We start from the raw sequence: 24349 nt of genomic DNA, 5'->3' as shown, positions 1-24349 counted from the left end.
TCCGTCTTCCATTATTTTAGTTAATGCTATCTTTGTGTCCTCTAACATACTTTTATATTCACTCTCCTCCCATGAGGCTGTTTTCGGAGGCACATAATTGATCATAAATTTTCTGCTCTTCTTATCTCGGTCTTCCACTTCTATCATAATCATCTCTACTGTATTCTTTCCATATATGACACCTTTCACGTTTATATCCTTCTTAGTCAGGAACATAACTCCACCCCCTTGCTTTTTCTCTCTGTTTCTAATCCAATAATTGTATGCATCATGTCCTACACTGTTGGGTGGTAGTGGGCCTTTTAATTTTGTTTCTACAATTCCCATTATGTCCGGTTCTTTTTCTTTCAAATAATCATTCAGTTCATTCAATCCTGTTATTAATCCATCTATATTTGTGTAAGACATTCTTAGTTTTCTGCCACTTCCATTGTGTTCTCTGTTTCCCTTATGTTTTTCTTTTGTATGTCGAACTTCCTTAGTTTCATGTTCACTACTCTCCAATAGAATCTTTCTTTCTCTGACTCCGTTCTGTTCTCGTTTTTTGCCTTAGCTTCCAGTCTTTTCTGCTTTTCTTCCTCTCTTTCCTCTTTATTCATTTCTCTTTTTATCCATATCTTTTTGTATTGTTCACTTGTTGCTAGTTTCCCTGTTATGGATAAGATATTCTCTGCCGTTGTTTGTGACTTGAATTTAATCTTAATTGGTCTGGTCTTGTCTGTGCTATACTTTCCGAGTCTAAATTTCTCTTCGATTTGTTTCATAATTTCTGGTTCATCTTCTTGAACTGATTCTAGTAATTGGCTTACTTTTTCATTTTCCTCTTTGATTCTTGTGGTTCTATCTGTGTTGTGTTTCTCTTCCATTCCTAATATAATTATACATTTCTTCTTGTCTGCTAAATCCCTTACTATATTCTCCTTTTGTCTCATCACTTTAATAACTGAGTCTTCAGTATGTTCTTTCAATTGCTGTTTGACTATGTCAGTGAATGAAACCTTATTTCCTTCTTGGGTTTTCTTCCAATTTTTACTTTCTTTAGCTATCGTTTCTCTGTTTTCTTTACTATTCTTCTTCAATTCCTCATTCTCCACCTTTACCTCTCTTAACTGTCTTTTTAGGTCTTCTATTTCATCAGTTAAGTTTTTATTCGCCTTTTCGAGTTCTTCCAATCTTTCAACCCTTTGTAAAATGGTGTTCATATGACCTAACCTACTCGCCAAGTCCTCGATCACCTTATCAACCTTCTTCTCTAGTCTTGTCAGTCGGGGGGGGGTTGTGTCCCCCCCACCCTCTTTAAATCCCTTGAAAATATTCTCATCACTTTCTGCTATATTGCTCCTATCTATACCTCTAATCTTCACATTCCTATTAGACATGTCGTCATCATCCAACTCGTCTTGGGGTCGTTTGTCTACCTTACGGCGGCCCGTCAGGGCCATTTCCTCCACTTCCTCATTACCTTCCATTTCCCCAGCAATCCCTCCCCCTCTCCTCTTTCTTTACTTTCCCACTACCCCACGAGCAATTTCCCCCCACCCTGCAAATACAAAAAGGCACTTCTCTTTGCGTTGGGATCCACAATCTTTACTTTTCTTCAGAACGTTCTTCAAGCCGTCCGTTCGTTGAAAGTGTGTGTGTGTGTATTTACCTAGTTGTATTTTACGGGAAGGGGAGCTATGCTCGTGGGGTCCCGTCTTCATATCTCATTTTATCTAAACTATTTTTAAATTCATGTATTGTTTTTGCACACACCACTTTCTCATCTAACTTGTTCCAACTGTCTATTGCTCTGTGAGGAAAGCTGTTCTTTTTCAAATCTCTTCTATAGTTGTCTTTTTTTATTTTCTTTCCGTGTCCTCTTGTATTTCTGTCATCCCATTTTATCAGATTCTCTCTATCAGTAATTTCTATGCCTTTCATGATTCTGTAAATAGCTATCAAATCTCCTCTCTCTCTTCTTTGCTCTAGTGTCTGTAGTTTAAGTTTTTGTAGTCTCTCTTCATATGATAGTTTTGAGAGTGTTGGTGCCAGTTTTGTAATTGCTCTTTGTATTCTTTCAAGTTTTTTTATACATTTTTTTGTACTTGGTGACCATATCGTTGCTGCATATTCCAATCTTGGTCTTATCAGGGTGATTAGGATTTTCCTCACCATTTCTTCATCCAGGTATGTAAATGCCACTTTGATTGTTCTTATTAAATTATAAGTTTCTCCAAAAATCTTATTTATATGTTTCTCAGGTGACATATTATTCATAACAATGACTCCCAGGTCCTTCTCATTTTCTACTCTTTTTATTCCTTCTTCTCCCAAATTATATGATCCTGTTATTCTGTTTTTGCTTTTTCCAAACTCCATTATACTACACTTTTTTGTATTGAACTCCATCTCCCACTTCCTACTCCATTCTTGTACTTTATTTAGATCTCTCTGTAGTGATTCACAATCTTCTTCAATTTTCACTCTTTTCAGTAATTTTGCATCATCTGCAAAGAAGCTCATATAGCTTTCAATTCCTTCATCCATATCATTAATATATATAGCAAACATTATTGGGGCCAGAACTGTTCCCTGCGGGACACCGCTTATTACTTCATTCCATTTTGAGTGCTGATCTCTTATCACTACTCTCATTTTTCTTTCTTGCAAAAAGTCTTCCATCCAATTTAGCAATTTACCTTGTATTCCTCCTTCATATTCTAATTTCTTAAGCAACTTCTTATGTGGTACTTTGTCAAAAGCTTTTTTTAGGTCTAGAAATGCACAATCAGCCCATCCATCTCTTTCTTGTATTATATCTATTAGCCTTGAATAGAAACATATTAAATTGGTGACGCATGATCGTCCTTGTCTGAATCCAAATTGCCTTGGATTTAGTACGTTGTTTTTTTCCAAGTATTTTACCCATCTACTTTTGATAATTCTTTCACATATTTTTGCTATTGTACTTGTTAGAGAGACTGGTCTATAGTTGGTAGGTTCTTCTTTATTTCCTCCTTTATATATAGGTACTATATTTGCTTTTTTCCAATCTTCTGGAACTTTTCCTTCTTTTAAGGAACTGCTTATTATGCTATGTATTTTGTCTGCCAGTTCATTCCTGCATTCTTTCAGAATCCAGTTTGCTATTTCATCTGGCCCATGCGATTTTCTGACATCAAAATTACCCAAGTGTGTCAATATTTCATTCTTTGTTACTTCTATTTCTTCCATAGGGGGGACTTTTTCCTTCCACTCAATCTCTTCAGGTTGTATATTTTCCCTTGTAAACACTGATTTAAAATGTTTGTTATTAATTTCTGCCATTTCCATTTCCTCAGTGTATTCAACTCCTCCTTGTCTTAATTTCTCCAAGTCTTGTTTGTTTTTCAGTTTATTGTTTACAAATCTGTAGAATAGTTTTGGTTGATCTTTACACTTTTCTATAACATCTTTTTCATATTTTCTTTTTTCCTCTCTGCACTTTTGTACATATTCATTTCTATAACCAGTATATATTTTCCATTTTTCAGGTCTTCTGTCTTTTTTCCATCTGGTCCAGGCGTTGTCTCTTTTGTCTTTTAACTCCCTACAACTTTTGTTGTACCAGCATTTTACATATTCTTTTTCTTGTTTTTGTCTTGGGACATACTTTTCCACTCCTTTTTTGTAAATTTTTGTCAAAATATTCCATTTCTCTTCCACTGATGTTTCTTCTTTGTATATTTCTTCCCAGATTTCTTGTTGGAAGAATTCTCTTATTTTATCAAAGTTTGTTTTTTCATACATCATTCTTCCTTTTCTATATTGTTCATTTCTTTTCATATATTTTTCTTCATTAAGTTCCAGTTCAATCAATATGTGGTCACTTTTACCTATTGGTGTTTTATATTCAATCTTGTCCACTATTCTAGGTTCAGATGTAATTATTAAGTCTAGCCTCGATGGTTCTTCTTCATTTCTATACCTAGTGTTCTCTTGTATCCATTGTGTCATTGAATGGTCAGTAATCATCTCAAGTAGAGCATTTCCCCATGAGTCATCACCACTCTTTACTGTCATTTCTTCCCAGCAGATTTCTTTGCAATTAAAGTCGCCCATCATAACTATTCTTCCTCCGTCTTCCATTATTTTAGTTAATGCTATCTTTGTGTCCTCTAACATACTTTTATGTTCACTCTCCTCCCATGAGGCTGTTTTCAGAGGCACATAATTGATCACAAATTTTCTGCTCTTCTTATCTCGGTCTTCCTACTTCTATCATAATCATCTCTACTGTATTCTTTCCATATATGACACCTTTCACGTTTATATCCTTCTTAGTCAGGAACATAACTCCACCCCCTTGTTTTTTCTCTCTGTTTCTAATCCAATAATTGTATGTATCATGTCCTACACTGTTGGGTGGTAGTGGGCCTTTTAATTTTGTTTCTACAATTCCCATTATGTCCGGTTCTTTTTCTTTCAAATAATCATTCAGTTCATTCAATCCTGTTATCAATCCATCTATATTTGTGTAAGACACTCTTAGTTTTCTGCCACTTCCATTGTGTTCTCTGTTTCCCTTATGTTTTTCTTTAGTATGTCGAACTGCTTTATTTTCATGTTCACTACTCTCCAATAGAATCTCTCTTTCTCTGACTCCGTTCTTTCCTCGTTTTTTGCCTTAGCTTCAATTCTTTTCTGCTTTTCTGCCTCTCTTTCCTCTTTATTCATTTCTCTTTTTATCCATACCTTTTTATATTGATCATTTGTTGCTAGTTTCCCTGTCTTGGATAGAATTTTCTCTGCTGTTGTTTGTGACCTGAATTTAATCTTAATTGGTCTGGTCTTATCTGTACTATATTTTCCGAGTCTGAATTTTTCCTCAATTTCCTTTATAATTTCTGGTTCATCTTCCTGGACTAATTTTAATAAACTGCTTACTCTTTCATTTTCCTCCTTGATTCTTGCGGTTCTATCTGGGTTATGTTTCTCTTCCATTCCTAATATAATTATACATTTCTTTTTGTCAGCTAATTCTCTTACTATATTCTCCTTCTGTCTCATCACTTTAATAACTGAGTCTTCATTATGTTCTTTCAATTGCTGTTTGACTATGTCAGTGAATGAAACCTTATTCCCTTCTTGAGTTATTCTCCAATATTTAGCTTCTGTAGCTATTTTCTCTCTGTTTTCATTACTATTCTTCTTCAATTTCTCATTCTCCTCCTTTACATTTCCTAACTGTCTTTTTAGGTCCTCTACTTCTTCAGTTAAGTTTCTGTTAGCCTTCTCTAGTTGTTCCAACCTTTCAATTCTCTGGAAAATGGAGTCTACATTACCTAACTTACGTTCCAAGTCCTCGATCACCTCTAGCCTTATCAGTCGGGGGGGGGGGGGTTGTGTCCCCCCCACCCTCTTTAAATCCCTGGAACATATTCTCGTCACTTTCTACTGTATTGCTCCTCTCTATACTTCTAATCTTTACATTTTTATTTGCCATTTCGTCATCACTGAGCTGGTCCGGTGGTCGTTTCATGTTGACCTTGCGCCCGTCTGCCTGGGCCAAGTCCTCCACATCCTCATTTCCTTCCATTTCCCCAGCAATCCCTCCCCTTCTCCTCTTTTCCTACTTACCTACTGCCCCACGAGCAATTTCCCCCCACCCTGCAAATACAAAAAGGTACTTCTCTTTGCGTTGGGATCCACAATCGGCACTTTTCTTCAGAACGTTCTTCAAGCCGTCCGTTCGTTGAAAGTGTGTGTGTGTGTGTGTCTGGGGAGTGGAAGGGTTGTGGAGTGATGGTGACAGAGGCAGGGAGTGGCAGAGTTGCTTTATTGTGTTCGTCAGGATAGTGGAAGATATATGTATGGAATAATTCTTGTTCTCTGTTACGTATAAAGTATGTACGTCAACACGAAAAAAAAAATTGTGTTCCATCCACAACTTGAGACTGATGGAGAGAGAGAGGGGGGGGGAAGGCACAGGACACACACACACACACAAAGTATGTCAACACGAAATATATTTCTGATAAATCTGGATTATCCGAAAAATCGGCTTATCCGAAAGAGGCTTCCCCCCTTTCGTTTCGGATAATCGGGGTTTTACTGTATATATATTATGCATACAAAAGGCTTGAAAAGCTCTCTGATGCATATTGTGCGAACACCACTGAAATTCCGTGTCGTTGTCACACTAAATGACCAATTGTTGCGACTTCGGTGACAGAGTAGTGCTGTACCTCATTAATGTCGAGTAGATAGGTCACACCCCTGATTTTAGCGAAATATTTAGTTAAAAAAAGTGTGACCTATATGCGAGTATATATGGTATATATTTGTGTTCTTTTGGCCAGTTGGTGAGAAGTGTTGCTGTAGATTTGGCTGGGGCTATTTTGAGTCTGTAATGAGCCATGGGTTGAGTGTATCAAGGTATGGCTATATTATTTCTGAGGTGTCTGGTATGGGTATATCATGCCTGTATAGTTTAAAGAGTGTGGGGGATAGAACTAAGCCCTGTGGTGCTCCATTCTTAATGTTTCTAGTGTGCAATGATTGACTGTTATATGACACATAAGCATTCCTGCCTGCCAGATAAATGACCAGCCATCTTTTGGTGTTATTGTGCATGTCTATGATATATATTTTGTTTGTTAGATTGTGGAGGGGCATAGCATCAAAATCTTTACTAATGTCTAATGTTATAAGAAGTGTTCTATGATGCCATCTAAAATTCTTTGCATGAGGTTTATCAGAAGAGTGTTTGTGGAGTGTAGTGGCCTAAAACTGTGTTGTTATTCAGGAAGGGGAATATTTGGTGTGATGAGTTGTAGTATGAAGCATTCAATGACTTTGGAGGGGGTGCAGAGAAGTGTGATTTGGTGGTGCAATGTTGGGATTGTTGGGTCTTTATTGGGTTTAGGGATGGTGATTATTTTCCCATGCTTCCAGATGCCGGGTATAGTGTTGTGCAAATAGTTGTAGTTTACAATTTACCCAGTTGTATTTTATGGGAAGGGGAGCTACGCTCATGGTGTCCTGCTTTCGTATCTCGCAGTGTCTAGTTTGCTCTTAAATTCGTGAATGGTTTTTGAACACGCTACTGTTTCAACCAGTTTGTTCCAAGTGTCCACCACTCTGTGTGGAAAACTGTTCTTCTTCAGATCTCTTCTATAACTATCTTTTTTGAGTTTCTTTCCATGTCCTCTTGTGTTCCTCTTGCCCCAAATTAATAAGTCCTCTCTATCGATTATTTCTGTGCCCTTCATGATTCTATAGATGGTCAGTAGGTTGCCTCTCTCTTCTTTACTCCAAAGTCAGTAACTCCAATTTAGCCAGTCTCTCTTCATGTGACAAGTTTGAAAGTGCTGGATCCATTTTTGTGGTTGCTCTCTGGAGTCTTTCAATTTTCTTTATATTCTTTTTGGTACTGGGTGACCACAATGTCGCTGCATATTTTAGTCTAAGCCTTATCAGTGTGACTAATATTTTTTTAATAATTTCTTTGTCCAAATAGGTAAATGCCACTTTTATTGATCTTAGTAAGTTATAGGATTCTCTGACAATTTTGTTTATTTGTTTATCAGGGAACAAGTCGTTTGAGACAATTACTCCCAGATCTTTTTCAGGTCCCACTTTCTTTACCTCCTTATTTCCAATTTGATATTGTCCTGATATTCTATTTTTACTTTTTCCGAACTCCATTATGCTGCACTTCTTAATGTTGAAGTCCATTTCCCATTTCGGACTCCACTTCCAAACCATATTCAGGTCTTCCTGTAGGGATTCGCAATCCGTTGCAGTTTTTACTTTCCTTAACAATTTAGTGTTGTCTGCAAAGAAGCTCATGTAACATTCCACATCATCATTCATGCCATTCACATAAATAGCAAACATTGGAGCCAATACAGATCCTTGCGGTACTCTACTAATCACCTTCCAACCTGAATATTTTTCTCTGAGTACTACTCTTATCTTTCTACCATTCAGGAAGTCCTCCATCCAGTTTAGCAGGTTGCCTTGTATCCCTCCTATATTTTCCAATTTTTTAAATAATTTTTTGTGTGGTACCTTGTCAAAAGCTTTTTGTAAGTCCAAGAAAGCACAATCAGCCCATCCATCCCTTTCTTGTATTATATCTATTAGTCTTGAGTAAAAACAGATTAGATTTGTGGTACATGATCTTCCCTGTCTGAACCCAAATTGTCTTGGGTTTATTATTATTTTCTTCCAGGTGTTTTACCCATCTATTCTTGATAATTTTCTCACAAATTTTGGCTATAGTGCTTGTTAGTGAGACCGGTCTATAATTAGTTGGTTCTTCCTTGTTTCCTCCTTTATATATTGGTACAATGTTGGCATTTTTCCAGTCTTTTGGTATTATTCCTTCTTTAACTGAGCAACTTATTATGTTACATATTTTGTCAATTAGTTCTTTGCATTCTTTTAGTATCCAATTTGTAATTCCATCCAGGCCGTGCAATATCCTAACATCAAGGTTTGTTAAATGCTCCATTATTTCTTTTTGTGTTATTATTTTGCTCATGGTAGGAGATAGCACTTCACTTCCTTCATCCCAATACTGTACCTTCTCTCTAGTGAAAACCGACTTAAAGTTGTTATTCATGACTTCTGCCATTTCTGGATCTTCTGTGTATTCTGTAATTCCTTGGGCATAGTTTCACCATTTCCTGTTTATTTTTAAGTTTACCATTCACATATCTATAGAATAGTTTGGGTTGCTCTTTGCATTTTTCTATAATGTCTTTTTCATAGTTCCTTTTTTCCTCTCTTCACACTTTTACATACTCATTTCTATAGTTTATATATATTTGCCATTTTCCAGGTTTTTTATCTTTTCTCCATCTTTTCCAAGCTTTGTTCCCTCTATCTTTTGCCTTGCTGCATCTTCTGTTGAACCAGCATTTAATGTACACTCTCTCTTGTTTCTGTCTTGGTACATACCTATTCACTCCTTCATTGTAGTTATCCATCAAGGTCTCCCATTTCTCTTCCACTTTAGTCTCCTCCGTGTAAAAATTTTCCCAATTTGCATTTTGAAAGAATTTCTTTAGTTTTCCAAAGTCCGTTTTGTTGTACATCAATCTTCCTTTCCTATAATTTTCATTTCTCTCCATATATATATTCCTTCTTTTAGTTCAGTCTCTATAAGTATATGGTCACTCTTTCCAGGTGGTGTCTTGTATTCAATTTTATCCACAATTTCAAGTTCCATTGTAAATATTAAATCCAGTCTCAATGGTTCCTCATTACTTCTGTATCTGGTGTTTTCATTGACCCATTGTGTCATTGTATATTCCATGGTCATGTCCAGTAATACATTACCCCACATATCCTCTCTGCCTTTCACTGTCATTTCCTCCCAACAAATTTATTTGCAGTTAGTCTCCCATAATTACCAGGTTACCTCCTCCCATTAGTATCTCGTTTAAGGAATGCCTTGTATCTTCTAGCATTTTCGCATGCTCATTCTCTTTCCAAGAGCTCTTTTTAGGGGGCTAATAAATCACCACAAACTTTCTACTTTTCATGTCCTTGTCTTCGACTTTTATCATGATCAGTTCTACTTTGCTTCTACCCTCTGTAATCTTTGTCATATTCAAGTTTTTCTTGGCCAAGAACATGATTCCTCGTCCCTGTTTCTTGTTTCTGTTTTTAATCCAATAATTATATAACCCTTGTCCAACAGTAATGTGTGGTATTGAATCGCTTAGTTTCATCTCCACAATTCCCATTATGTCTGGTTTTTCATCTAACTGGGAATCATTTAGTTCATTCAGCCCTGAAGTTAATCCATCAGTGTTAGTATAGGCCACTATTAATTTTTTTCTTTCTTCATCTTTTTTTTTCTGTTTTTGCTTCGCCCATTCTGATGTACCATTTTCTCAGTCTCATGTCGATTACTCTCCAATAGAATTCCTTGCTTTCGGTATCCATTCTCTTTGCATTTTTTCCTTAACTTCATCTTTTAATGTCTTCTCTTTTTCCAATTCCTCAACACTCATTTTTCTTTTTATCCATATCTTATTGTAATTTTCACTCCTTGTCAACTTGCTTGCTTTTTCTATCATGTATTCTGCCATTTGTGACCTTAGTTTGATCTTTTGGGGTCGATTTCTTTCCGTAGAATAAAGTCTCATCCCATACACATCATTTATATCTTTCTCTACTTCCCAATCACCATCCTTTATTTCTTTTAAGATTGCTATTGCTGTTTTTTTTTTTTTTCTTCTTTTTCTCTCATATACCTCGCCTGACCATGTTTTTCCCTTAGTCCATAAACCACGATATATTTTTTCTATCCACTGTATCTCTAACCCAATTTGTCTTTTCTTTAGTTGCTTGAATGATTGTATCTTTTGCATTTTCCTGCATCTATTGTTGGACTTTTTCTTTAAAGGCAATTTCTTCATTTTCTCTGTTTTCCTTCCATTTCTTAATCTTTTGCATACTTTCCTCACCTAAGTTTTCTTTAATTCTTTCAGTCATTTCTTGTATTTTATTATCTATCTCTTAGTTGTCACTACTGGTAGTATCATTAATTTTCCTCATTTCAGTTTCACGCTTATCTTCTGTTATATAATTTTTCATTACCTTAAGTTTGGTTCTTAGTTGTAAGTTTGTTTTTCTTAGGTCAGAAATCTCGATGTTAGCATGGGCTAAACATTCCATTAATTCTACAATTTCTTTCCTTAATTCCATGACTTCATTCTCCCACTGTTTCCTATTTCTACTCATTTCCCTTTCTGTGTCTAAGATTCAACTTAAATTTCTTCTCGCATACTTACCAAAGCCTGAAAATGATTCTTCATCATACATTTGTCTTTTCCCTGGTATTTACCTAGTTGTATTTACCTAGTTGTAATATACGGGAGGGGAGCTATGCTCGTGGTGACCCGTCTTTGTATCTCTCCGCATCAAGTTTTATCTTAAGATCTTGTATAGTGTTAGCACATACTGTTTTGTTGTCTAATTTGTTCCATGTATTTATTGCCCTGTGTGGGAAACTGTTCCTTTTCAAGTTTTTTCTATAACTATCCTTTGTCAATTTTTTTCCGTGTCCTCTTGTTTTACCGTTTTCCCACACTAATAGGTTGTTCCTGTCTAAAACTTCCATTCCTTTCATTATTCTGTAGATAGTTAGCAAATCTCCTCTTTCTCTTCTTTGTTCCAGAGTTGGTAGGTTCAATTTGGGTAGTCTTTGCTCATATGTTAGTTCGGCGAGTGTCGGTGCTAGTTTGGTTGTCGCTCTTTGTAATCTTTCTAGTTTCTTAATATTCTTTTTGGTACTGGGTGTCCAAAGTGATGCTGTGTACTCAAGTTTTGGTCTTATTAGTGTAGTTAGTATTTTCCTTATCATTTCTTCGTCCATATAAGTAAATGCCACTTTGATTGCTCTCAATAAGTTGTAGGTTCCTCCGAACATTTTATTTATATGCTAATCTGGTTTCATGTCCTTTCCAATCATCACTCCAAAATCTTTTTCATAGTTTTTTTTTTTCCAATTCTGTAATCTTTTGATATTCTGTTTCTACTCTTTCCAAATTCCATTATACTGCATTTCTTAATATTGAATTTTACTTCCCACTTTTGAGTCCAATTCCATATTGTGTCCAGATCTTGTTGCAATGAGTTGCAGTCCTCCTCCGTTTTTACCTTCTTAAGTAATTTTGCATCATCTGCAAAAAATTGTATATAGCACTCCACGCCTTCATTCATGTCATTAATATATACAGCGAACATGATCGGGGCCAGTACTGATCCTTGCGGGACACCGCTTTTTACTTCTTCCCAGTCGAATGCCTTTTGCAGGTCCAGAAAAGCACAGTCTGCCCATCCATCTCTTTCTTGTATTACCGTATTTTCCGGCTTAAAATGCGCATCGGGTTATAATGCGCACCCATGCACTTCGTTATCTCAGTACACAGATAGCGTGCACCGACGTATAACGCGCATGCCCGATCGCCATCTAGCGAGAGAATCGAGAACCATATTGTGCGTTGGTCCCTTATTACTTTGTAGCTTAAATAGTTTGTAGGAAATATGATCTAAAAATGTTTATTGAAAGTAAAATATACAGAAAAATTTCGGGATTTTTACAGAAAATGTTAATTTTATATCTTGAGGAAATAATTCGTCTTTACCATTTTTTATTTAACACTGAATCAAACTACAGACTGTTTCGTTTTAGCTTTGAACCTGCAATGACAGTGGTGAAATAGGACAGTCATCGAGGTGACGTTTAGTTAATATAACTCCCGAAAGAGGGTGTTGTAGTCAGGTGTTTGACACGAGTTTATGAACGGCCGCAACGGAATTTGTACCATACCTAAAGTGAAGCAACAATGCCAACATAAAAATTCAAACTAGGATGCTGTGAACAAGGGCAAATATCATGAATATTTATCATGTTTCATGGTATTTAGGCCTATTTAAACATGAAAAATAAGATTCGATAGATACCTACCTATACCAAATATTTATATACGGTAGCCCATGCTGGCGTATTCTTTCATGTCACCATGGCTGTTCTTCTTGTTCTCACGGAACGTCACGGAGAAGTGTGCCGTCCCGACTTTATGACGGCCAACATCGTCACGTTGTTGTGAAAAAAATTACACACACAGCCGCAGAATTTTTATCGTAGGCCGTAGATAATGCGCACCACCGGATAACGCGCACCCCCGATTTTTAGGCCCTTCCAACGGAAAAAAGTCGCGCACTATACGCCGGAAAATACGGTACAAGACCTACTCGGTTAACGACAACTCGGAGTAACAATGGGCTTTATGACGTCGTTTAACGTAAATCTCCCAAAGTTACGACGTCGTGTACGATAATTAAGTTGGCTGAGGCAAATTTGTATGATGTTATAAATGAACTTGTACGGTGGATATTACCTGTGAGGTAAAGTGTTCTGAAGCTTAGGTCAACATTACCATCCTGCAAGCTGCAAAAACTACCTGGGTACAGTATATGCCGGTAGTGGTAAATTTTTAGTTTCGACCATGGGCGCAATATAGCAATAGAAAATTAATTATTAATTTTGTAGATTATAATGTATCAACGTAATATGCAATTTTGTGAGCGGAAAAAAAAAAATGCTAAAACAAATTTCGTAAGTAACGAAGTCATGTCGGACGAATGGTACACCCAAGATCTAAGAATATAAGGTCTAACCACTTCCGACCGAATTTCGAGGGATTTGGCGCAGCGGGCCCGTGAACGTCACCTGGCTGTTCAAAGTGGGGTTAGCGGGTCCTATAGCTGTCAGTTGAAGCTGGTCCGTCGTTCGAAGATGACGTCGCCTTCGCTCGCACCGCTCCACGAATTAGTTATATTCTGACAAATATTATATAAAATATATATATAAATATATATAAAATATTATAGTTCCTGTCTATATATATGAATATATAATATATATATATATGATATATAAAATATTATAGTTCCTGTCTTCCTTGGCGTTTCACAGTTTTCTTCAGTGTATCACAAAGAGAAAATGGACTCAGCCAAATGACGTCAGAAGCTGCGCAGAAGAATGAAAACGGTCTGACCTGTATATTTAGACCTTGGGTACACCATGTTTGTTATGATAGATGCCGATGTCGAAGAAATGAAAGGATGATAAATTAATTCGTCTAACCTAAGCTAAACTAACCTAACCTGTGTTTAATAAATCATTACCTGCAAATTAAATGTCATCCGGCTCGTCCTCGTTGTCGTCGTCGTGAGAGACGTTGGCAGACGACAAGATGGCGTCCCGAGCCTATGCTACCGACTTTGTTCATTAGCATATTTTCTTGTAGCAAGGTATTTTTTACTTTCATTTCCGCCCACAAAATTGCATATTACGTTGATACATTTTAATTTACAAAATTAATAATTAATTTTCTATTGCTATTTTGCGCCCATGGTCGAAACTAAAAAAATACCCCGGTATTCAATATGGAATGTCAGCATACGCAGATTTGGTCATATACGGTAATTTTAGTAACCTAACCACCGTAAATAAACAGTAAATAAAGCTTTAATGTACTGTATAAAAGAGGGAAAATACACGAAAATAAAGATACATGTATTGCTGGACATTGTACATACAGTACATGTACGTATATGTATACACTTTCGCTTAACGACCAATTCGGTTAACGACGGCGCGCTGGTCCCAATTGTCGTCGTTAAACGAGGAGTGGTTGTATGTCTACTAATCTTGAGTAAAAGCAGATCAGATTTGTTGTACAGGATCTCCCTTGTCTAAATCCAAATTGATTTGGGTTCAGTATAGATTTTTCTTCCAGGTATTTAACCCATCTGTTATTGATCACTCTTTCACAAATTTTTGCTATTGTGCTTATTAGTGAGACCGGTCTGTAGTTAGATGGATCTTCCTTATCACCTCCCTTATAAATTGGTACAATGTTTGCTTTTTTCCAGTCCAATGGTACTTTTCTTCTTTAAGTGAGGATTTAATTATATCATATATTTTGTCAGTTAATTCTTCCATGCATTCTTTCAGTATCCAGTTTGCTATTCCGTCTGGGCCATGTGATTTTCTGACATCCAAGGTTTTAATTTGATCACTGATTTCTTTTTGTGTTACGTTTATTTCTTTCATTGCTGGGGATAATTCTCTCTAACTTCACTGTTAGGCAAGTTTTCTATTGTGAATACTGATCTGAAGTGGTTGTTCATTATTTCAGCCATTTCCAGTTCTTCTGTAAATTCCTTTTTATCTTGGTGCAGTTTTTCTATTTCTTGTTTGTTTTTCAGTTTTCCATTTACATATTTGTAAAATAGTTTGGGTTCTTCTTTACATTTGTCTATTATCTTTTTTTCATAATTTCTCTTTTCATCTCTGCGTATTTTTACATATTCGTTTCTTAGTTTGATGTATGTTTGCCATTTGCTTTGTTTCTTATCTCTTTTCCATTTTTTCCAAGCTTTGTCTCTTTTTTCCTTTGCTTCACTACATCTTTTGTTGTACCAGTTCTTTATGTATGCCTTTTCCATTTTTTGTTGTGGTACAAATTTGTTCACTCCTTCATTATAAATTTCTTTTAGTATGTTCCATTTTTCTTCTATCCCTGTATCTTTGTTTTGGAATTTTTCCCAGTTTGCATTGCGAAAGAATATTTTAAGTTTCTCAAAGTTTGTTTTGTTATACATAGGTCTTCCTATTCTATGTTTATCATTTTTGCTTTGGTCTGTTTGTTCTTTCAATTCCATTTCTATTAGTATGTGGTCACTTTTTCCTATTGGAGTTTTGTAAATAATATTTTCGATTATCTCAGGTTCTGTCGTAAGAACTAAGTCCAATTTTGAGGGTTCTTCATTTCCTCTATATCTAGTATTTTCTCTAATCCACTGGGTCATTGTGTATTCAATCGTCAAGTCAAGGAGTACATTGCCCCAGTGTTTCTCTCCCCCTTTCACTGTCATATCTTCCCAGCATATTTCTTTTGAATTAAAGTCACCCATAATTACTGTATTTTCTCCGTCCTTCAGTGTTTCAATAAGTTCTTCTTTTGTATCATCTAGTAACTCGGCATGATCCCTTTCTGTCCAGGGTTGTGTTGTAGGAGGTACATATACCACTGCAAATTTTCATTTCTTCATTTGTTTACCTTCGACTTGTACTATAATTGATTCTACATTATTTTTTCCTTCAGTTATTTTTGTGACAGTTAAATCTTTCTTGGCCAAAATTAGAACTCCTCCGCCCTGTTTGTTCTTTCTATTCTTTGTCCAACAGTTATATTCACCTTGTCCCACAGTGTGGGGTGTTAGTATGAACTTTAATTTGGTTTCTACAATTCCCATTATGTCTGGTTTTTCTAATACTAGATAATTGTTTAATTCTTTTATTCCTGATATTATTTGGTCTATATTTGTGTAAGTTATTTTTAGTTTCCTTTCTCCTCCCCTTCTGTCTTCTTTGTTTCCATTTTCCCTATGACTATGTTTTTTTTCCTCAGCCTCATGTCTATCACTCTCCAAAAAAACTCCTTTTCTTTTTCAGTTCTATTCTCATTCCTTTCATTTGCCTCATTCCTAAGTTCCTTTTCTTTCTCTTTTTCTTCCTCACTCATTTCTCCTTTTATCCATATATTTTTGTACTGTTCACTGCTTGCTAATCTCATTGTTCTAGTTAAAATTTCTTCTACACTTGATTGCGATCTAAGTTTTACTTTTAATGGTCTATACTGCTTATCTTTAGAGTACCTGCCCATTCTATGAGTTTCCTCGGTCCCAGCCTAACTCATCTGTTTGTAACTCCTTTAGTATTTTGTTGGCAATCTCTTTTTCTTCCTTTTCCCTCTGATATCTTGGTACATTGTGCTTTTCTTTAGGGATATTTCCTGACTTTCCTGCTCAATTTTCCACTGTTTTTTTATTTCCTGTAGGTCATTCTCCTTAATTTTTTCTTCCACCTTTTCAGTCACTTCTTTCATTTGACTTTTAATTTCTCGTTTCAGAACCTCGTTCCTACTATTATCCTCACTTTTCAACCTCTCATTATCACCCTTAAGCTGTTTTAATTCCTTTTTCAATTCGTCTATCTCCCTATTGTTTTCTTCGTTGGCTTTCCTTAGGTTTGATACTTCCTGGTACATTATCTTATATTCGCTTTTAAGTTCTAATAGTTCATCTACGATATCACTTAGATCTCTACTCCTCATTATGTTCCTGTATCTGGGTTCTCTATCCATCTCTACTCTTAGTAATCCATTTCCTTCTCTTTCAAACCCGGAAAATCTACTTACGTCTAATCTTTGGTATTCTCTTGGTGTTGAAGCGAAGCATGATTTTTTTCTCACTACTCCTAGTGGAGTTTCGATTTTTGTTTCTTCCAGGTTTCTTTTAGTTGCATCTTTGGATTTAGGGGTTTCCATTTTTAAGAACAATGAAAAAAAAAAGAAAAAAAAAAAAAAAGTAACGGAGATACAATTTCGACCTACATTGTTTCACCACGGATGCACAGCCTTACCACCCCATGTATAAACAACAAGGCCTACGCTGATCGTTTCTTGTTTATATTTTCGCTCGTAAGCCAGCGCTCCGAAAATAAGTGTTGCTCCAACCGTGTCTGGACCGTATGGTGTTTCGAATTGTTTGTTTACATTGTGTGGGTGTGTGTATACTTTGTGGTCTAATGTGTTTTAGGTGGATGTTACTTATGTTGCCAGGGCCACAGGCAGATGAGTGCTTGAGAGGTTATGTATTATGTGTTTTCTCTGACTGCCTATGAAGGGTGTATAGTCTGAGTCTATGGGAAAGTTTTACATCGAATGGTGTGTCAGCCATCAGGGTGAGAAGTGAGATGGCTTGTCTGTGCAAAATGGTTTACGAGTGTGTTTGCCTGTTGTCTGTTTGAGGGTAAATTATCTGTTGTTGTGGTTATTGCTGCATGAGACCATGTTGTGTTACTATTGGATAGTGTAATGCTGTTGAGTGTTTTGTACAATTTGCTGGTGTTTGTTTTGTGATCAAACACATTGACAAAATTTTGCCAATTTCGTTTTTTCTGTTTATGTATTTTATTGGTAATCACAGTGTCTAGTGTTTGTATTAGGACTGCTATGTTTTGAGGGATAGGTGTGGGGGTTTTGTGTTTAAGTGTATCTTATAGTTTGATGAGACCTTGGATTTCTGGTGTATTTACCTAGTTGTATTTTGCGGGAAGGGGAGCTACGCTCGTGGTGTCCTGCCTTTGTATCTCGCAGTGTATAGTTTGTTTTTAAACTCATGAATGGTTTTTGCCCACACTATTTCATTGTCCAGTTTGTTCCAAGTGTCCACCACTCTATGTGGAAAACTGTTTTTCTTCTGATCTCTTTGTAACTATGTTTTTTTATTTTCTTTCCATGTCCTCTTGTGCTTCTCTTGTCCCAGTTTAACAAGTCCCCTCTATTGAGTATTTCTGTGCCCTTCATGATTCTGTAGATGGTCAGTAGGTCACCTCTCTCTCTTCTTTGCTCCAGCGTCGGTAACTCCAGTTTAGCCAATCTCTCCTCATATGACAAGTTTGCAAGTGCAGGTGCCATTTTTGTGGCTGCTCTCTGGTGTGAAGTTGGGGTTGTGTAATTTTCTGTTCCCTCTAGGGATGTATCTTTTCTCTGCATTTTGTATAATTGTATTAAAAGTGTGCACAGCATTGTTTATGTTTGTGATTGGTGAACTGTTAAGTGTCTCAAAATATTGTTCTGTCTCTTCAGTAAAAGCTTCCCAGTTTGCTCTCTTGTAATTGGTGTATGTGTGTCTGTGGCCAACTGGGGTGCATCTTGTTTTGGTGGTGATGATGATTGGAAGGTGGTCAGATACAAGGGATCCAACCACTCTCGATGAAGTTGTTGGGGTTAGGCAGGGGGAGCAGAAGGTGATATCAGGAGAGGAGGGGGTGTAAAGGTCTTGGTGTGGGATATGTGCATGATTATTTGTGTTGTTCATGATGGTCAGTGAGTCAAGTTGAGTCTGCATATCAAGCCCTCTGTCTGTATTAGGGTTGTCAACATACCAGGCCGATGACTTGGCATCGAAGTCACCACCCATGATAAGGTTAGGGATTGTAACTAGTTTATTAAGTTGAGGCCTGAAGGTGTTTGGAACTGTGGGGGATGATGGAGTGGGATGTATATGTTAAATATTGTCAGTGTTGATTTGTTGCCTGTACAGATCAGAATAGATTGGATTTCAATAGTGTTGTCTGTGGTAGGGAGGAGGATTTTGGTTGTGGTACTTGTGTCCACAAAACAGATGGATTGGTGGATCAGGGCAATGAGTCCACCACCATCAGTCCGGTCTTGTCTAATGGTGGTGAAGTTGTGAAATGTTGGTGTTTTGTGTGAGTGTCTTAGTTTTGTTTCTCGTATGATGACAACATGTATGTTGTGTTGTTTGAGGAAGTGTTCAAATTAATATTTTTTGTGTTGATGCCATCAGTGTTGTGTTGTAATATGTTGATGTTGTGTATTCTGTATGTTGTTGCTGTCTGGAGTTGGGGTATTGATGGGGAAGGTATGGGATCTGGGTTAGAGGGAGGGAGAGGTGTAATTGGGGACAAAGGAGGGAGAGGATTGATTGGGGACAAGGGCTGAAGGAGACTGGGTGTAGGTAAGGGTGTAGGCTGTGATTGGGAAGGTGGGAGTGAGGTTATTGGAGGGCAGGTAGAACATGTCCGAGTATTTATGTATTTATTTGTATCTGCAAGTGTTGTACAAGTGAAGTGGGCCCAGTTTTTGCATATATTGCATTGAACTGAGACCTTTGTCTCTCTGCTCAAAGTGATGGGTTTGGATCATGCATGTATATATTGTGGTGGGCCTAGGATTGCTCTCTACATCTCTGGCTAATAGTAGAAGAAGATGGGTGAGCACCGGATAAACACTCCTTAATGCAGAAAAAATATGACAGTGCATGTTGTAAAAGGATTGCGGTACTCACCCAGGTGACTGAAGCCCCTCCTGGGGATAGGTGCCACCCACATATAGATGGTGATGTTTGCTGCAATTAGGCTTCCAACTCTTGGGGTTGGGGGGTGGTCCCACAACGAAGATGCTGCCACACCAGGACCAGTGCAATGTAGTTCAGTTCAAAACTTTAAGATTTGTTTAGATAAACACCTAAGCAAGATGCTGTAATGCCTGCCATTTATTTTATTTGTTTGTTTGTTGTTATTTGTGTGTATATTATTATTTCCTTGATTATCATTTATTATTATTTATCTGTCAATTTATTATTATTTACTATTTACCTGTTTGTTTATTATTTAACTTTACCTACTTATTTATTTACTAATTTTATGTATTATAAAGGAGGAGCCTTCCATACCTCTTTTACTAGTCTTTCTTCACTCATTCTTTCCATGTGTCCAAACGATCCTAATACTCTTTCATCAACCCTATCTCCCAACTCCCTTTCCACCCCTGTTCTCCTCCTCACCTCCTCATTTCTCACTCTATCTAACCTAGTAACACCCATCATACTTCTGAGACACCTCATCTCAAACACATTCAAACTCCTCTCTTCCTCTCTTATGTTCCATGTTTCTACCCCATACAGTGCTGTTGGCACAATCACTCCTTCATACAGTCTCCTCTTAGCATCCATTCCCAAATGTCTATTCCTCATTACACTTTTTAATCCACCAAGGCATTTACTTGCTTCTCTCATTCTACATTTTCCTCCACCTCCACTCCATCTTTTCCTGCCACATTTGCACCCAAGTATCTAAAAATATCCACTTCCTCCAGTCGCTCTCCCTTAATGCTCACTACCAGTTTGCTGCCACTTTCACCCCTTGAACATCTCATCACCTTACTTTTATCCACATTTATCTTCAGCTTTCTTCTATCACACACTCTCCCAAACTCTGTCACCAACTTCCACAATCCCTCCTCCAATCCTGCCACAAGCACAGTGTCGTCCGCAAACAACAGCTGGCTCACCTCCCACTTTTCTCCATTTTCTTTAACCATCTCCAATCCCTGACCCACTACCCTTGCATTTACCTCTTGCACTACCCCATCCATGTATAAGTTGAACAGCCAGGGCAACATAATGCATCCCTGACGAAGTCCCACCTTTACCTCGAACCACTCACTCTCCCCATTTCTAATCCTGACACAAGCTCTACTACTCTCATAAAAACTCTTGACAGCTCCTAGAAACTTTCCTCCTATCCCGTATATCCCCAAAACCTCACACAGGCAGATGTGGAGGGAGTGAACATGAGGGGTTGTCCTAGGATGAGGTGGATGGATGGGGTGAAGGGGGGCTTTGGAAAAGAAGGGAATGTCTGTTGAGGAAGGACGGGGGAGGACAGAAGACAGGGGTGAATGGAGAATGGTTGTATATGGATGATGTTGTAATGCATGAGGTGGAATGGGCAGGGGGATGGGGGGTGAGGTAGTATGTGTGAGCAAAATTTGATGCAGCCTGAAGGGATTTCTCCCCGTCTTCTCCTTTTATGCATGGGGGGACGGAGAGGGGTGGTCGCCGATTTAATGAAGCGGCCTTGCTGTGGATGTGCTGTGTCTTACGACACTGCTTCTGACCCAGGGCAGTGGACAAGGTGTAGGGATGACCTGTCATCCAGGAGGTGCTAAGATAAGAGGGAGGGTGGAGGGGTGTGGAGTGTATTCAGGGATGGAATGGGTGGGAATGATTTTATGCCTTTTTCTTTTTGGCTACCTCCCTTGTAAGGGGGAAAAAGCCTTGGTATATGTATGTATAAAGGAGGAGCATGCTGACAGGAGACCTTTTGGTCCATAATTAGGTCTCCTGTCAGCATGCTCCTCCTTTATAATAAATGAAATTAGTAAGTAAATATATTATTATATTACTATATTTTTTATTTATTTGTTTATCATTATATATATATATATATATATATATATTTTTTTTTTTTTTTTTTTTTTTTATCTAACCCAGTTATGGACCAAAAGGTCTCCTGTCAGCATGCTCCTCCTTTGTAACCCCTTTATTTTGATGCAGCCTCAAGGGATTTCTCCATCTCTTCTCTATTTGCCACATGAGGGGATGGAGAGGGGAGGGGTTCACCAATTAAGTGAAATGTCCTTACTGTGGATGTGTGTTTTTCTGACCCAGGGCAATGGAAGGGAGACAAGGATGACCCATTACCCATGAAGAGCTAAGATGAGAGGGAACATAGGATGGTGGATGGGAGTGCATGTATGCCTTTTGACTTGGCTACCTCCCTTATAAGGGGGAGAAAGCTCTTGATATATAGATAGATAATGCTTGCCAGAACTACAAGATGGTAGCCTGTAAATTTTATTTCAAAGTATTTGTATTTGTTGTCCAATGCAGGAAAATTTCTCATCTAATTTAGTTTCTTCTTCACTGCAGACAAAGCTCGTCAGGGGAATATCCTGGAGAGGGTAGAATTGGTATCATCCAGCCCACGGGTGAGAAAGATGATGATGAAGACTCCACCTCATCCAATAGAGATGCAATGGACACAGAATACTTTGGAAACAGCAGTTATCATGACCTAGATTAAGAATTACCATAAGAAGTGAAAAGAAGCAATGTCACTGTGATGATGTTATGTATGTTTTAATTAGCAGGATTTAGAGGAGTAAATTTCACCAGAAAAATCTCTGAATGAAACATGAATATTCATAACACTTTTAAAAATTGAGTAGAACTGATGGAAATAGATATTGGGAGAATGAAGATAATAAAACAAAAATGGAGTGTAACTGACCAGTTATTCTGAGTATTTTAGAAAAAGGTATAGTGATTTGAATTCTTTTATAACAGAACTGAAGTGTGAGAGTGGAGGAATATGGAGGAACAGTGGAAAAACACTGAACTGTTTGTGTTGTTCACTTCAAGAAGTACTGATTTTGTGCAATATTTTTTGTAGTTAGTTTTCAGTGGAAAAATTGGAAAAAATTAGGTAATGACCAAATAACTTTAGATATGGAGATTGTACCTGGATTAGGCATTGTGGTTAAAGTGGTTATAAATTGGTGTATGGTTACCATAGGGATGATACAAATTGCAGAAATTATTTGTTCTTCCCTGAATTCGTGTTAAAGGATAACATTTCTGTGTTATTTATTCCTTCTTAAAATTCTGTAGTCATTTACTGTGAACATAAACCCATTAAAAGGGAATGGAAAGGCTTTCTGTTGCTTGATAGTGGTTAAAGTTTGCAGGTAATAGAACACACACAGGAGTATATAGTGGAGGACTATTATCTGAATCAGGTTTTGCAAAGTGACTAACAGGAATTTGAGGCAAATTTGTTTATAGTTGAAAGCAAAAAAATTCTTTAATTGTTACCTGCTGATTGGTTTGTGGTACATCGCTTACAGCCTGTTCAAAATTTATTTTGACACAAAATATGTTTTAATGTAGTAGAGAATGAGTTTTGTATGGAGAACAAGAATATGCAATATTTTTATTATCAGTTCAACAGAGGAACAAAGTAGTGTATTTTGTTGCTGATGAACATCACTTCAATACTTGAAGACAATATCAAAGTGAATAGGTGGACTTATGGAGGTAGTAAAGATTTTATAAAGGATAGCAGAAAAGAGGGGGAAGTAAAAGTTAAAACTGATCAGTATTCTTCTTTGAGTGGAGATAAATAACATTAAATAATGTTACATGCTCTGGTCAGTAAGGGTGTCATTAAAGTCCTTAGTATATTGATTGCATAAAACTTGTGCAGTCAATATTCCACATGGGTAGAGAGACAAAGATAAGTAATGTTTGACTCAATGAGTGAGCAACAGGGTTTGACATACTGTAGACATGAATCAAAATTCTGTTTTATTGAGTTTTGATTATACATTATTTGATTAATTTATTAGGACTTTATATTAATATACAATGAGAATATCTTGTTTCTTGTTGAGCTTAAGATATGGAGACTAAGCAGGGATATATTATGAAGTAAATCATTAGATATACACATGTTCATACCATTTTGTATCATGATAAATATGGAAATTATTGTGGTTTCACATTGGTAATGTGTTAAAAAAGATATACATAAGTATATGGACTAGGGTGGTTGGTGGACGCCAGTTGAAAGAGCATTTCTGGATTGTGTAGGTGATTGAAAGAGTTGAAAATATGAATATGTGAAGGGAAGAGAGTGGTGAAATGTTTGTTTATCAGATGGAAGGAAGATTGAGACTGGATGTAAGGTGGAGAAATAAAAAGAAAAAAGGCATGCTGAAAGGTGCTGAACAAGAAGGTTAAAGAAGATGAATAGTAGGCAAAACAGAGATGAATGGAATGTTATGATTAGGTACATAAGGTTGGAGAAAAATAAGAATGTATGATAAACTGACCATAGAATGAGGGAGGACAAGGTTGAAGGCAGCATGAAAGCAATATGGAGAAATAAAAGGATGACAGTTTAATTGATAAAATGAGAATATGAAACAGTAGTTGTGTTGACTTATTTATTGGAGTGAGACCAAGGTGATGAATACAATAGAAAAAAGTCATACAGAGGTAATGGAGATGAGATGCATGAGGTTTGTGTGGACTAACAAAATATAACAAAGTAAAAAACAAAAGAATTTGTGAATGGACTAGTATACAGAGGATTGTGAAAACATAAAACAGGGTAATTTGAAGTGATCTGATCATGTTTGAGAATGGATGAGAGTAGATGTCCTTGAAGGATACATAAATTGGTGGTTCTAGGAGTGTGAACAAGGGATAGACCAAGGACAAATTGGGTTGGTTAGGTAGATCAATAGAATTTGTAGTCAGGATGTCAAACAAGTAAAAATGTGCATGGGTGACTGAGATGGTAAAGATGGTAACCTCTTCCATGAGAGGTGTGCATCAGGGATGAACTAACAAT

General features: G+C 37.0%; 1 protein-coding gene across 8 annotated transcripts in view; it reads left to right on the top strand.

The window, feature by feature from the left end:
• The window catches only part of LOC143033825 (5-phosphohydroxy-L-lysine phospho-lyase-like), a 345670-nt gene extending 321864 nt beyond the window's left edge, over positions 1-23806 (top strand). For all 8 annotated transcript variants that reach the window (XM_076199342.1, XM_076199340.1, XM_076199339.1 and 5 more), the window contains one exon: positions 21862-23806. In XM_076199342.1, the coding sequence (XP_076055457.1) occupies positions 21862-22015 (154 nt within the window). In that variant the 3' untranslated portion in view covers positions 22016-23806. The remainder of the gene's footprint in view (positions 1-21861) is intronic.
• The last annotated feature ends 543 nt before the right edge of the window (positions 23807-24349 follow it).

Source organism: Oratosquilla oratoria, chromosome 16 (genome assembly GCF_046742065.1).
Source record: "Oratosquilla oratoria isolate Oo_2021 chromosome 16, ASM4674206v1, whole genome shotgun sequence".
NCBI lineage: Eukaryota > Metazoa > Arthropoda > Malacostraca > Stomatopoda > Squillidae > Oratosquilla > Oratosquilla oratoria.
The sequence above is the reverse complement of the archived record's forward strand: the minus strand, read 5'-3'. Positions and strand labels throughout refer to the sequence as shown.